General features: G+C 35.0%; 1 protein-coding gene and 2 pseudogenes across 2 annotated transcripts; all 3 read right to left on the bottom strand.

Annotated features, from left to right (window-relative positions):
- Positions 1–3,917: 3,917 nt before the first annotated feature.
- LOC143605342 (E3 ubiquitin-protein ligase SGR9, amyloplastic pseudogene) lies at positions 3,918–5,182 on the bottom strand (annotated as a pseudogene).
- Positions 5,183–7,525: 2,343 nt separating this feature from the next.
- On the bottom strand, positions 7,526–9,524 carry LOC143605337 (pentatricopeptide repeat-containing protein At2g37310-like). The gene has a single exon (XM_077081493.1). It carries the CDS (start codon positions 9,464–9,466, stop codon positions 7,553–7,555), a length of 1,914 nt encoding a protein of 637 aa, XP_076937608.1. The 5' UTR covers positions 9,467–9,524; the 3' UTR covers positions 7,526–7,552.
- Positions 9,525–12,635: 3,111 nt separating this feature from the next.
- LOC143607032 (R-linalool synthase QH1, chloroplastic-like) lies at positions 12,636–16,479 on the bottom strand (annotated as a pseudogene). Its single transcript, XR_013148862.1, has 7 exons — positions 16,235–16,479; positions 15,592–15,862; positions 14,808–15,178; positions 14,501–14,719; positions 14,262–14,400; positions 13,919–14,167; positions 12,636–13,137 (listed from the first exon to the last, which is right to left on the bottom strand). The product of XR_013148862.1 is annotated as an R-linalool synthase QH1, chloroplastic-like (transcript).
- Positions 16,480–16,728: the final 249 nt, after the last annotated feature.

Below are 16,728 nucleotides of genomic sequence, written 5' to 3'. Positions count from 1 at the left end.
GTAAATAATATTGATAACTAGTGTTTATATTAAAATTATATTTAAAGTATTAACATTTTTAATTTGTTTTTTCTTAACGTTGGTTTCTAAATTTCGTGATGGTCGATTTCAAAAGTTTAAGAGTGACGATTGCAAAATTTAAAGGAGAGCTCTCAGGATTTTCGGGTAACTATATTACTAAAAATAAAAAAATTAAGATTTTTATGTCACTAGGTATACACCACTATAGATAGATTGCAATGTGTTAATTGCCAAAAATTTTGCACATGAAAGAACCTTAATGGAGTAATCTAGACATGAACGTTCTGGCACTAGGTTTGGCAAAAAGCCTAAAGAGAATATTTTCTTTATGCGTCCTAACATGTGTAGAGGTCACTACGAATTGGTCACTAGTGATATATCGCGACGATACCATCTACCGATGAAATTAAGTTAAAATTTTTACGATTGGGGTCACAAAAGTTAAGAAGTGTTTTACCAGTCTATTTTTTAACGGTGAAAATATTATTAGATGTATTACTATTTTTAACTAATGATGGGTATTTAGTAGAAATTTAAACACCATAACGTGTAATTATAAAACAATAAACATATGATTTTCTTTGAGTATTTTAATTTAAATCATTAAAAACAAAATTTATTGACAAGAGAGTGTAATGTACTATTACAATTTACAAAGACTATAATATATTAATATTAGCAACATTATATTAATTTTATTTTTTATTTATATTAGTACATTGTTAAGCTAATTTTGTTCATAACCTTGCTATCAATACAAATGAGGTATCTTCACCAGAATAATGCTAATCAAGAATTCTATAGTATAAACACTTTTTATGGTATCAGAGCCAAAACCATAATACCTAGCCTTCGGCATCATACTACTCTGAGCTGCCAGCGACGACCTTCTTCTGCCTATTTTCTTTGTTCCATTTATACCATGGCAGCCAAATATGATAATGATGCTACAACGTACATGCATCACAAAACTAACGGCTCTTCAACCTATTTACATTGTAGCCAACATCGATAACAAGGTTTGAATCCTTGACGACACTATAGTAGCGTACTCATCCAAGGTTAACTTCTCAAAGAAAACATGAGGTTAGGTACTTGATCATATTGATGACACACCACCATCAACTAAAACTCACGAGACTCACAATTAAGACACGAGTGAAATCTATGCTATTCTTCTAAAGCGGATATATGACACACACTCCGATGATTTATTAGTTCATGATCTTGAAGCCGTCACTACCGCTAGAAATGCAGGGACCATACTTGATGACGTTTTTTTAACACATTTGATGGGTTAACCTAAACATGGCATTAGCTTAACATGAAATTTGTGTGTTTGGGTTTGTTATAAATGAGTCCAGGTCAATTTTGGATCAAACTAGCAAACCCGTTTAGCTAAATGGGTCATGTTTAGGCTAACCTATCTTGACCCATTTAACACATAAATTTTTTATTTTATTTTATAAAATATGTTTTATGTAATTAATTGAATTTGTTGGGCATCTTACGCCAAAATCTATTACAAACAAGGGATCAATTGGCATAAAATTTTATAATTAGAAAGAAATTGTATTTTTTTGCTTTAAAAGTGTTTGTAAAGTATTAATATGTGAAAACAATAAGAAAAAAAGCTAAAAATTTTTTTATTTCATTTCCAACGGCTACCCGAACTCGGCCTCCAAGGGCGGAGGCAATGTTCTCTAAATCGGGTACTATACACGATGGTGAGTACCCGTAGGCGCCTCTTCTCCCCTTAACAAACATGAAACAAATGAACTACATATAATATACGAGAACACTGAAATTGAGTAAACATAACATGTTATGGGGTTGAATGTTGGGATCAGAAGTTGTTCTTCACGTTGTTAGACACAACAAAACATGTCTTTTTCCAAAACAAAGAGATCTGATTATTTTCATTTTGCATAGTTTTTTTTTTTTTTTTTAAATCTTAAATAGACAGAATGTTTCTTTTATGTTTCTAAAATGAAGGTCCAGTTAGAAATATGCATCCAAGGTTTTTTTTATAGGTGTTGGGCTTTTAATGAAAGCATCGTGGGGGTTATTTAAGAATATAATACAAATTAAGCAAAATTTAGAAGCATAAGAAGCAATTAAGAGGTATCATTAGACCGGGTGTATTGGAGCAACGTACCTTGGTAGGTCGCCAGGCACGGACACTAAACAGTAAACACTAAACACCATTACGTGGTGGTAAAGATGGTAAGTTTTTCACTTTTAGTTAAAACTATAACACGTAGTCTTATATTGCATAAAGACTAGAACTTATTTTGTGCAACAAAAAGGTTCTTTAAAAACAATAAGGCATCAAATGATCCCAATTTCAACATTTGAAATATAAAATAAATGATTATGTTTTCGAAATAGAGTAGTAATATTAAGATTCATAACTTCTATACGAATATAAGTTACGGCAAATTTATTGAATAATGCCAATAAAATTATGTTTTTAAGACATAAAAGATTAAAAGGCACGCACACACACACAATTTGAGAATTTAGAAACTAAATTTGATAATGTAATTCAAGTTCGATTCCAATCGAATTTTAATTTTTCGATTTCATTTCAAATTATACTAAACACCCCTACACAGATGTTTATGGGCTGAAAAGAGCTAGAAGAATTTATAAAAAAGACAAGTTATAATAACCTGTCTTTGCGCGCAAATTATTCGTGTAGACGCCACCAATTATATTTACATAATTGTGCAAGGAAAGTTGCAATAGGATACATATGTAAATAAGTACCTACACTTAACCTAATAGCATTTGGTCTAATGCATTCAAACGTAAATAAGTCTATCAAAATTATAAATCTATACCTAACTGAACTTAAACACGACTTATTTAACTTAAAAAATGAAAATTCAAATCAATGAACTTAACATTAATAATATGTATTTATACTTCTATATTTTTACCTTATTATACATATGTAAAAATACACACATATTGATGATATGTTACATTATATTTATACAAGTAACAAGTTCATGTAGAATCGATCACTTGCGAAATCAAACTCTAATATTATATAAGTTACAATTTAGGCTTGAGTTTGACTAGGGCTTGTTTAATTTTATCTATTAGCAAGCAAGTCATTAACAAATCATGATTTGCTTGACTCGCTTACACAACTATTGTCATGTAAATTAGAATTTAGAAATATATATGACAACTAGTCTAGTTTTGTACAATTTTTTTTAATGCATAACATATTAGTAGGAAGTACTGCAAAGGCATCCAATGTAAACTTATAATTGACGAAACAAGATAATAGTTCTTATGCAAAGCATTGATTCTTACTGTTTTGCTAATCATTAAACCTTTTATCTCGAAATCGCTTGGTTGCACCTTGATCTACATACAACGTTGTCATCTAACGATTAGTGAGAAAATGCTCGATAAACGACCTATGTATCGCTTTAGATGTGACCTTTTAACATACATACCACATTAATGAGTTGATATAAGTTATATTATATAACATATACATCATACACGGACTAGAAAAACTAAGGTTAAACAAGTTGATAAATATCAAAAGCGTAGTTAAATAGGATCATGCTATACGCACACCACTGACATAAACATATTATACAAATCGTATAACATTTTCAACATATTATATGTAATATAAGTGTTTATATGGACCCTTATAAAAATATAATAAGATTTTACATAACACTTCTAACTTTATTGAAACTGACTGATGTGATATGACATGTCGTATAAGAAGTTATATGATCTTATATGACCATTCGAGAAAAGTCATACGGCCCGTATGATGTGACAGACATGCTGGTTTGTAGATTTTGGAGTGGTGTATGCAACTATGCATAGTATCACTTTATGTAGGAAACCAATATGATTGTATTTAACATATTAGGCTATAACGATGGAGACACCAAGGAAAACATGTTAACATATAAAGCTTATCATACAACTAAAAATAACTACCACCTATCTTGACAAGAACCTCCCACTGCCGCTCAATCTCACCGTAAACATCATCCGTCGGCAGCCGGTGGCGGCAACAAGGACATGTGTTCCGTTTAACCACCCAAGGCAATATGCACATCCAATGAAACTTATGTTCACAAGGCAGTTCACACACATCTCTCCCTTGCTTCATCTCTTCCTTACATATAGCACACTCCTTCCCTCCTTGTTTCACCTCAACCGACAGAAACGCCACCACTGCTGCCACAGATGCCGCCACCTCTCTCCGCTCCTTCCCATCTCTACACCCCATCACATCAACAAACTTCTTGCATCTTGTTATTATGTCAATGTACTTCAACAATATTTCACTATTGGAAAAACCAATGCCGGAGAGAGTCAACGTGGTGGTGGATACATGGCGGGAAAGGGATTCCCGCCAATGTGTTGGTGATAACGTTTTTAACGAATTGGGATCATGTTGGTGGAGTTCACATAGTAGTAGAAGTAGAAGAACCGAGTCAAGATCACGGTCTTTAAGAATGGTGGTGGTGTATGGCAACGTTCGAGTGGTTGTCGGGTGGAGGAAGGTGATAAGTTGGGAGAGGATTGATAAAAGATGGCGCGCGATGAGAAGGGATTTTTGGTGGAGGGAGAGGGAGTGAAGGTGGTGGAGGGAGAGGGAGAGTATGGTGTGTGAGGATAGGAGAATGGAGAGACGGTGACGGTGGCGGTGGAAGAGGGTGTTGATTGTGGTGGCGAGGGTGGAGATTTGTGGTGGTGTGAGGGTGGAGAGGGCAGCCATGAGGGTGGTTTTGGTGGTGTTTTCTTCCATTATGGGATCATGTGCCAAGAAATGAGATAAGGGGTTTTATTCTTGTAGTTAAGTGTGTGTGGATGAGTGTTTCTAAATTTGTGGTGTGATCTAATTGAGGATATATAGTCAAGTGTTGACTAAAAACAATATGTTAACTTTTGTAAATAGAGTAGGTTTATAAACTCTAAACTTTAGTGAATTAGGATAATTTGTTGTGCTTGTGGGGTCTAAAGTTTGACACATTTGTTAAGTTCCATCACATTGCATAAAATCGAGTATGAGACATGATTTTACAATCACGTATGAAACTGAGATGATCAATATCCGTTTCATTACTATCCTTATTGTAACACGACCCAAATTGATCGATTTAAATTATGAGACGAACGAAAAGGCGCTTAAATAAAGCAAAAGTTGCAATGATTTTAACATAAAATCATGGTACATTTGGAAATGATGAGATGGTCATTGGATACCATTTAGCAATTAAAGTAAAGACCAGAAATAATATATATGAAAAGTGAAAGGACAAAAAACATAATATATGAAATTTGTATAGATATTATGCTTTTGAACATATGGTTGTAGTATTTTAGATGATCCTTGCTTGTTAAGTGATCCTAGATCAAGTGAGTCACTGAGTTGATGTGGAAACTTAACAAGATTCATGACCCCACTAAGCAAATTAAATACATATATTGATTTATATGTATATCATATGTTATATTTTGGACCTTATAAAGTTGCACAATCACAAAACTATACTTCTAAAGTTTATCATGCTCTTGGACTTGAATAATTTTAACTAGAGGCGTTCTTAAACAATTGAAAATTTTTACGTCTCGGTGTTTCAGTTCACGGTTTGAAACTTGAAACCCGCCATTACCTTTGTTATCATTATATTTCATTTTTGGAATATGTAATTATGACATCATATGCATGTACAATATTCACTTACGGTATACATGTACAATGTTCATGAACCATAGCAACATTTTGTAAGGCTTTTAATACAAATTAATAACTATGAAAATAATGAAAAAACTGATTCAAACCGAACCGTTTAGGCCGACCCTACCAACCCGGCCGGACTAGTTTGCCGCTTTTCAAAATTTGGTGGTTCCACCTAAAATTTTTGTAGGTAGCAATGCCCAACTACAAAATTTCATAAAATGAAATAAAAAATATACGAAAAAATATCAAAGAGAAATATTAATTTGACATGTTAAATAATAAATCACCACATTTATTTGTTTAATTGAGCTTGAAAAAATAAAGGGTAAAGTGATAAAAAGTTGTGCTCATACACCCTTGATACTAAGAACATAATCAATCATGTATATTTAGTAGATAAACTCTATATAACTTATGAAATAATTGAAGAAAACATAAAGTCACATCAAGGAAAATGAGAATGGAAATAAGCAAATCAATTGATTGTAACTTTGTATAACTAGAAGTCAGTAAGAGGGAAAATATGTCATATCCAGAATCAATCATCCTCCTACTCTTGATTCAGAGAAACTAAAACTTAGTGTATGTTTGTGTGTGTAAATGAGACCTTTCAGAGTATGAATGGAATGGAGTTGCTAGAAAATGTTGGAAACTTGTCCATAAGTGTATGTCTGTGTTCTTTTTTAATTAATTTATATTGTTAATCACTAATAAGGCAAGCAGAAGTGAATAAAAAACAATTTGGCCCATTCATGCATCTCTTTACATCCTACAGCAGGTCTTAATAATGGGAAGGAACATGTGTAATTGTCAATTGTAAAATTTACTATTAAACTATAGATTGGTATTTGTGCAAGCTACATATCTCAACTATGCATAGGTAATTGTAATCGAGAAAATCGAGAATAATAATTTTTTTTAGAATATTTATACGGGAGACGTATGTCATACAAGATTTTACATCTAAACGAACGCGTACCTACTTTATATTCACGTATCATCAAAAATGTTTTGGAATGTGCAAGCCTGGCCCACTTTTGAAAGAAAATAAAGTAGATACGTGAAAAAGCATGCACTTGACTTGACGACTATTTGACGTATAAATAGAAGAAAGTAAAAAGCGGGCCACGTATGTATATTCCAAGGCACTTATGATGATACATGGTCATAAAGTAGATAGACGAAATATTTCACACATATCATTGCTTTAGCGGTAAAAAAAAATTCATCTCACATGATACTTAAGTATTCCCATAAATGACTATTGTGATTTTCTAATTGTATAATTAGTAAACTATGCATCACCAGTTGTGTCATGTCTTTTGAGGGCAGTTTTGTCATCTACTTATGTAAATTTGTGATTACATATATGTGTAATAACCAATTAACATATGTGTAATGACTGATTTACATATATGTTCTAATCATAAAATTACACATAATAAATGACCAAACTACCCTCAAATAAAATTAAAAGTCCTTATAGTTCTTAAATTACTTGGAACCTGGAAGTTCCAAAATGATCCTAATCCTATATATATAAAAGTGGATTTTGTTGTAAGTTGTAACAACAATGCCATGGATAGATGTAATTCGATAATTTGCCAAATGAAAGTGATTATTTTTTTTTCATTTTCTTGAGATGCAGGAAGCAATTACCAAGAATTTCAAGACCATGCTACAATTTGATTCATTTTACTTTTAATATCAATAATCTAACTGTTAATATAATACAAGAAAGATGAAAACTTTACCTCTACAGCCGGATTGAATGATTTGGTTGTAAACTTATCATTAGCATACACTTTCCTCAGGACAAGTTTCACTCACAGTATACTTTTCATCTTTCATCAAATTAAACAATCCTCCTAATGTGGCATATATTTCCTCTGTTTTCCCATTCGAAACATCCTTCGCTATAAAACTTTGCATTCCACCTGGCGTTTCAATCCAACTACAACCCGCGATCTTCTTCAAACCGACGTTATTTAACATGACCCTAACATTTTCAGCCTCTTCCCATCTTCCCGCTTGTGAATACAAATTAGCCATTATAACATAATTCCCCGTATTTTCAGGCTCAATATCAAACAAATGATCAAAAGCAAATTTCCCAATTTCCACATCGCCAGAAACCGACGCCCCGTTAAGCAGCGCACCCCAAACTCTTGCACTCGGTTCAAAAGGCATTTTCTTTATGAAATCTATAGCTTCATTAAGATTTAAAGCTCGACTTAACACACCTACCATACAAGCATAATGCTCCATTAATGGATGAATATTATACACTTTTAACATACTGTTAAATATCCTCCACGCTTCGTCCACTAATCCAGAATGAGCACAAGCTGATAAAACTGATGTGAATGTAACAGGATCCGGCTGTATGCATTTGTTAATCATGTTATTAAACAAATCAAGAGCTGAATTTACCTCACTGTGAGCAGAATATGCTGATATTAACGATGTATATATAACAACACTCTTCTTTTTTGATCGGTTAAAAACTATTTGTGCACCTTTAAGATAACCTAACTTAGCATACGTATCGATAATTGCAGTTGCTACATAGATATTTTTGTCATATATGTTTCGGATCGCATACGCGTGCATCTCTTTCCCTCCTTTTAAGTTTGATAAATGCGAAAGTGTAGGAAAAATATTCGAAAGCGTTACCGTATCCGGTTTGAACCCGTTTATCTGCATTTCATGAAACAAATCGAGTACTTCTTCATAGTGTCGGTTTTGAAATTGCCCTGATATCACAGCATTCCATGTACTTAAACTCGGTTTATCCATTTCTCTAAACAAACTCATAGCTTTATCCACAAAACCGTGAAGCATGTATCCATATATCATAGATCCATAACTAATCTCATCTTTCTCACTCGTTTCATCGAAAATCTGTTTAGCGTAATCCAAGCTACCACATTTCGCATACATTGCGATGAACGCGTTACAAACCGTGAGATCTAATTTAACTTCATTATCCAACACATACTTATGAACCTTCATTCCCAAATCAAGATCGTTCGACTGCGCACACGCTTGCAGAACACTAATAACAGTAAACTCGTTCGGTTTCACATCTTCCAAACACATCATCTCGAAATACAACTCTTTGCATTCATCAAAAAACCCCGCTTTCGCATACCCCGCCACCATCGAATTCCACGACACGAGATCTTTACACCGCGTACAATCAAACAACTGTCTCGCCAAAACAATCTCATCGCACCGACAATAAAACGTTATCAACGCGTTCACAACAAAAACATCGTAATCCAACCCGTTCAGTACGATATAACAATGCAACACCTTACCAATACTAAATTCATAACCTAAACAAGACAATGCCTTTAGCACACAAGTAACTGTAAAATTATCGGGTTTAACCCACATCGAGGAACAAGATAAAAACCCCGAAAAGAGGTTTACGGTGTCGGTATACCGGGTATTCATTGAATAGCCCATGATCAATGCGTTCCAAGAGAATGTGTTTCTTTGGGGAATTTGGTCGAACACTTGGTGTGCATAATAAAGATTGTGGGTTTTTGAGTAACAAGTGATGAGCTTTGAAGCCAAGAAGTTGTCTAATGTGACGCCGGAGATGATGAGCTTGGCGTGGAGGAGTTTGGCACGGCGGAGGTGACGGTGGTCGGTGCAGTGTTGGATTAAACGGCCGTATGCAGTGTAGTTGAAGCTCATTGGTGTGTGAATTGGGTTGTGGCGGGTGGGATTTGAATTTGCTAAAGTTTTGTATATCTTGATGTGCATTAAACTGAAAAAACGATCCGACATAAAAAGAACCGAAGCGAACTGATACAAAAACCGACAGTTTTGTTTTATTTTTAAAAACCGAACTAACGTTTTGGTTTTAGTTTTGTATATAATAAAAACTGAAATAACATAATCGAACCGGATTTTTAGCTTTTAATTTTTATTTTAAGTAATTTATAAGAATTTAATAAATCAATCAATCAATCAATCATACCTAGTGGAATCCCACCAATAGAAAGCCATAAGCAGGGTCTAGGAGGGTGGGGTATAGGCACCCGTACCTCTATCCAATGCGATAAAGAAGTGACTTCCAGAGAGACCCTAAGCTCTAAAAAAACATATGTATGAGGGAATATAAGAGGAAATCAAAATTCAACAATAATATTAGCACGTAGTAAAATTAATACTACTAATACATAAAAATATATAATATATGAAAAGAAAATAGCATAATGGTGTGTGACCAAAATAAAGTAAAAAGCAGCCATAAAGTATTTCTTTCTTCCTAAAAATCCTAAACTTTAATTCTACATTTCCAAAAATTCCTATCCTCAACCATGTTCACGGAGAGGTTTAGGTCTAGCAAATCATGCATAATCCTCTTATCCCAAGTCAATATAGGTCGGTCTTTACCCCTCCTCCCCTCTATAGTAATGTTTTCTACGGATCTAACAGGATTCATCGTTTGTCTTCTCTTCAAATGTCCAAACCATCTCAACCTCCACTCTCTTATCTTGTCGGATATGTTAACTACCCCTAATCTCTTCTGAAACATACCGTTTCTAATTCGGTCTAACCTTGTGTGTCAACACATCCAGCGTAGCATTCTCATCTCTACTACCTCCATATTCCGCACTTGTGCCTTCTTGATGGTCCAACAATCTGTTCCATATAACATTGCAGGTCTAACTGCGACCCTATAAAATTTTCGCTTTAGATTAGTTGGGAATCTCTTGTCGCACAATAAGCCTGTGGCTGCTCTCCATCTACACCATCCTATCTGAACTCGATGGGCCACAATACTGTCTAATTCCCCATCACTCTGAACAAATGATCCTAGATACTTGAACTTCGTTACCTGCGGAACCACTTGCCCTTCAATGGTGATCAGGTGCCCTCATTGTCAATTACCCCACCAAAGTCACAGTGGAGGTACTCCGTTTTAGAGCGACTAATTCTTAAACCCTTTGTCTCTAAGGTTGTTCGCCACTCCTCCAGCCTCATGTTTAGATCTTGTTTTCTCTCAGCAACTAACACAATAACGTCTGCGAACATCATGCACCATGGGAGTGTCTCTTGAATTGACTTTGACAACTCATCAAAGACTATTGCAAAATGGAACGAACTCAGCGCTGACCCCTGGTGAAGGCCTACCTCCACAGGGAAGAAATCAATATCCCTCACGGGCACACGGACACTTGTTGCACTTCTGTTATACATATCCATAATTATCTCTATATATTTCCTCGGGACCCCTATACCCTCCAGGCGTTCCCAGAGCATCTTGCGTGGCACATTGTCGTACGCCTTTTCTAAGTCAATAAACACCATATGAAGGTCACGCTTCTTCTCCATATACTTTTCCATCAATCTTCTTATAATGTGTATTGCCTTTGTGGTGGAACTCCCGGCACGGAGCCAAATTGGTTCACCTAACCTCAATCACTCTTTCTCATAGCTTTATAATATTGCTTAGTAGTTTGATTCCTCGGTAGTTACCACAATATTGGGCGTCTCTTTTGTTCTTATAGATAGGGACTACGACGCTGCTCCTCCACTGGTCTGGCATCTTACCAGATTTGAGGATAATATTAAACAAAGTAGTTAACCACATGATTCCTTTTTCTCTCAGACACTTCCATACCTCGATGGGTACGTTGTTTGGGCCAACCGCTTTAGCCCTTCCCATCCTTCTAAGTGCGGTCTACACCTCCTCCCGTGTGATCCGTCGGCAGTAGCAATTATTCAGTTGTTGTCGTTGAAATGTTATGTTTTCATATTCTTCTTGGTAAGCTCCCCAATTTAATAAATATGTAACTCAAATGCTTTTGGTCAAATGTATAATAGTCTATTAGAGTTAGCAATTAACAAATTTATTTATATCTAAATTCATTATTGTCGGCCAAATTTTCTTTACGGCTTAAAATTTCAAGCTCAAATGGTAAAAACCGAAAAATCGAATGCAAACCAAAACCAAAATGAAAACCGAAAAACCAAAACCAAACGGTTTCAAAAATCCAAAAATCAAAGTTTTGTTTTTTAGGTTTTTTTAACCTAAAACCGCACTACACACCCGTACGCATTGATGCCAAGAATAAAGCTTTTAACTTGCATCCATTTATTTAGTTTCTATAATATTTTTCAATTTAAGATTTTATATTAAGTAATCACTCTACCTTTGACATGTTAATCATAAGCTATATCTTACGGGGGTGAGAACGGCGGGTCGTGACACAGTCGCACACTGGGTGTAGGGAGGGGTGTGGGGACAAGTTGCGAAGCTTGTCACGGGCGACATGTTTTGTTGGGATGGTATTGTATCAAACCGAACCGATATACATCGCGTCCCCCCGCAAGGTGCCAATTTAACACAACTATAGAGAAATGGTCCGGATCCTTTCGGGTTTCCGACGAGATAACTGGCGGAGGAGTTAGTGTTTCTTTGCGAATCAAGTTTGAGTTGTCACAACACGCGACATTTCCAACTTAAACTTTTGTTTTTTATACTTTGATTACCAAACTTGTTTTTGTCTTTTATACTTTTGTTGCCAAACTTACTTTTATTTTTATAGTTTGGCTTGACTGCCAAACTTATAAAAAACCAACTTCAAAACTTTCATCTTTTATGCTTTGACCATCAAACTTTCTACTTTTGCATCATGACAGCAAACATACTTTTCTTTTTTATGTTTAGGCTACTAAAAATCACCAAAAGTCATTAATTTATTTTAAATAATTTTCAAATATTAGTCGGCAAATTGTTTTTTATTTTATTTATTATCTGTAAAAACTTGTCGATAATTCCGCTGTTAAAAGTCGAATGGTAATTAATCCGACGGTGTGTCACCAGTAGATTTTGATCGATGATACTGATTTGTTTCATACATGCTACTTACACAACTAAAAAGTAGTCACAAGTTAAACAACCTCAACAAACTTAGTATATTAAAATGTGATAGAATTACAAAGACAACTGCTCTAACTCCATTACAATATATAAGTTATTATGGGATGCTCTCTACCATCTTATTTCATAAATAAAGTTTCACTTATGATGAAAGACACATATATATTCTTGATTATTTTGTCATTTAGATTGGATTAAAAAGCAATGATGATAAGTAAGATCCGGTTATTTCAGGACGAGCATGCCCGTCTCCTTCGCCATACATGAATTGCGCCGTCCTAGCCATGTTTGATGCATATTCAATGTACTCTCGCGAAAACTGAGTATTAGCAAGCGCTCGTTCTTTGTTAAGTTTCTTCCATGCGTCCCCGATCAATTGTTTGACGTATTTTCTAGCTTCTTCTTCTGTCGCACCACTCTCGTGCATGTAACACTGGATTGATTTTGGTGTGTCGCCTCTTGCGAGTTCATCCTTAAAGGATTAGAGGATATATAAGTTTATTTGATTCTATATTTGATAATATTATTATTAACATTTTCAAATTTGAAATATGTTTTTGTAAAGAAAGTATATGATTGATATTGTCTATCCAACATATATATACTAATGTACTATAAGTATAGATATTTAGATACTCGTTAATAAGGAAAATTGGTTTTTATTCGTCACAACTATCGTCTTTTGGTCATTGCCGGTCCTAACTAACAAATTGACTGCCGACGGTCCCAACTTTTAACGTATTTGTTCATAACGGTCCGCGACTAGCAGAATTCTAACGTCGTTAGGTTCAGGTCGCCGGAAAAATGTTTTTGGCCGGAAAACACACATTTTTCCCGAAAACTCGACAATTTTGTTCCAAACATCACGATTTCTTTGTATCGTACCTTTAGGAACCTTTTTCTAGTAAAAGCCCCAATTATTGAGGTCGCCGGAACCCTAGAACTATCATCAGAATCAGTTTATTGTGCTTAAGTGATGGTGGTTGGTTGGCGGCAAGTCAATTGGTGGTGGTGGCGGTGTTCAGGTGGTGTTTCCCGGCAAAAAAATGATTTTCCCGGCCAAAAATGTTAGTACGGCGACCAGAAACTAACGGCGTTAGGATTCTGTTAGCCGCGGACCGTTAGAAACAAAAACATTAAAAGTTGGGACCTTCAGTGACCAATTCGTTAGTTGGGACCGGCAATGACCAAAAGACAATAGTTGGGACTTGGGACCAATAAAAATCAATTTTCCAATTAATAAAAATGCATACTGTGGATGTCCCTAAGTCATCAGCCAGTCGTAAGATTAGTGACGAGTAGCGATCTAATGCCTCAAATTCTTCCATGCGTTGCAAGATTTCTTCGGTTGCACCAACTGATGTTGCAAATCTAAAATGCATGAGTAATGTTGGACCAGATATTGATACATAACCATTATCCAAGTACTCTTTGAGTGTTGGTGTATATCCGCTATAGTGCCACCGTGCTTCGACAAGGTAAGTCTTGCATAAATCCGCCCACTACAATATTAACATTCCGAAAAATAAGACAGATAAAAAAATTAAAACAATACAATATATTTTTATAGTTTGAGATCAAAGATGGTTTAATTACTGCTTTCTTAAGGTATGGAAGGATGAGGATATCCGTGTTTGTCAATGTGTCGTATGAGATCTCATTAATCGTGTTGTAGAATCCGAGGAAAGCTATCTTCATATACTCCGGGAGTTTCTCCATCGCATTGATATCCCATCTATTGATTAGATGTTTAATAATCATTCATAACATTTGTGAACAAACACAAAACACAAAACACAAAACACCAAATTAATTCTAATCGAGTTATCGTTTACCTGTCTATAATATCAGTAAACTGTTGAAGTTCATCCAACGTGCCATACACGTCGTATATATCATCTATAGTGGTAATCATGGCAGCAGCCCTTGCTAGTGATCTCCTACCGTGGCTATACTGAGGCTGGTAACCAAAACCGATAGTCCATAGAAAACTTGGCAACAAGCCGTCTCGAATGAAGCTGAGCTTCTTAACCCATTTTGTATTTCTCCACCACCTATTCATAGTATTTTAGGTCGTTAGATTCGTTAAGATTAATAATATAGATAGTATGCGTGACAGCCCGGACCATATTAGATTGATACCTTGATGCCTCTTTTAGATCTTCAATATGGATAGCCTGGACCATATTAAAATCTAGTTTGGCAAACTCTAACAATGCGGGATTCATGTCGCTTCTTTTCTCGTATACTCTGATAAACCATTCTGACTACTCTTGGCACTCTCCAGTGTAGTGGAAGCTCCAAAGCATGGCTTACTAATGACGATATAATATCGTCCATCTTGTCTTGATTTTCTTTGAGATATTTTGTTGCGAAGTCTCTAGTGTTGTCTAGTATGCTTTCATCTTCGAACGAATGATATGAAGCCTCGTACAAGTTCAGCATTCCCATCATATCCTCGAGTGAGCGTGGATTAAGATTTTGATTCATGTCCTTAAAGTTGTCAAATATCTCTAAACATATACCAAAGTTAAATAAACATTACTATTAGAGTATTCACATCTAATCCTCTATCTTTAAATCCAAAATTACACTAAAAATCACTATATTCTCTTTCTCCTTTCAATTAAATAATACTGTTTTATACATTTATCATTACGATTTTTTTTTCATTCACTCACAACCACTTTCAAAATATATTAAAAAATTACAGGGTGTGAAGTATAGTATTTTTTTAAATATTCAGAAAAATCACTGCAGTTCTAATTTCCTTCACTCACAACACCCTAAACCACTCAATACATTATAAAAACTCCACTCGCATTTTTTTGATGGATTGAATGTGAATGATCTTAGTCTATGTTTTATATTAACCAAACCTCATGTACGGAAAAACAATACAACTATTTAAATTAGTAGGGAGTACCTTGAGGAACCACATAACCATGTTGTCTAAGTAGTCTAAATCCAAGGGCTTTAAGGTTCAAATCCATTGTATTCCACTTGTCATGAGTTTTGTAGTAATTGTTATAAATCACCTCCAAAAGATTTCTTATTTCATCCTCAAAATGATACGATATTCCTAGTCTTTGCAAATCATCAACCAACTCTAGGGTACTCAACGCGCTTCCCACCTTGCGTATCATCATCTTCACTTCATCCTTCAATGTATTCGCTCTCGCCTTGCAACCTTCTCCCTAAATGGTGAGTATATGCATACAAGTCATGTTGATTATATATAATACTAGAAATTAATGGCAGGGCCGTCAGGGATGGGGAGGCAGGGACCACCTCCCGATCATCCTAGAGGCTGAAATTTTTTTTTGAGAAAAGTTATATATTTATAAAAGAAAGCTGTATTAAAAGTTTTGTTTAAACAATACCTAATAAGTCAGGCTCAAAATCCAAATCATATACAATACTCGATTACTTTTTATATATGAGTTATCGAATTTATATTTTACTTACGACCCGAATTTATACTCGCCTTCGGCCCAAATTTTTTAACGATTCTCAGAAACGGCCCTGATTAATGGAACATGTAAATGAAAACAAATTTGAAATTTTACTTTGTATTCATTAGAAAGTGATTGAACATAATCAAATGACCATAACGATGGCGCATAGTTTGCTGATCTTCTAGGGATGGGTTCAACCGCTGTGACAGCCTTCGCAGTGACAAGTGCCTTTGATGTGGATTTTAATAGCCTTTGGGGCGACGGCTTGCGAATGTTAAATTGCCTTAATCTGTCATGATGATTTTTGTAATGGAGAATTGAACAAGAAAAAGAGCATATTGAAGCCATCTTGCAAGAGAGATGCTACAAAAGTAATAAACTGCTAAAAGAATATTTGGGTGATTATTGTTAATTGTTATCATGCATGCACGTGTGTATATATAGAGGAAGATAATGGTGGTTGCACTATATTTTAATTACATAACTTTACGTTTCATGGACCCATGCATGGCGGACCAATTGTTTAAACACTTTAAAGAGGCAAGGCAGCCACCCCTTATTATCTTTAGTTAGTATTTACATAATGCATTTGTGCATAACTTGTA

This window comes from Bidens hawaiensis, unplaced genomic scaffold (assembly GCF_021521415.1).
Source record: "Bidens hawaiensis isolate Kalapana, Puna unplaced genomic scaffold, B.hawaiensis_p1.1 tig00002123_1, whole genome shotgun sequence".
In the NCBI taxonomy this organism is placed as follows: domain Eukaryota; kingdom Viridiplantae; phylum Streptophyta; class Magnoliopsida; order Asterales; family Asteraceae; genus Bidens; species Bidens hawaiensis.
This window is presented reverse-complemented; position numbering and strand designations above follow the sequence as displayed.

Coding starts and splice junctions, on each gene's coding strand:
- LOC143605337 (XM_077081493.1), bottom strand. CDS start 9,466: ATGAGCTTCAACTACACTGCATACGGCCGTTTAATCCAACACTGCACC.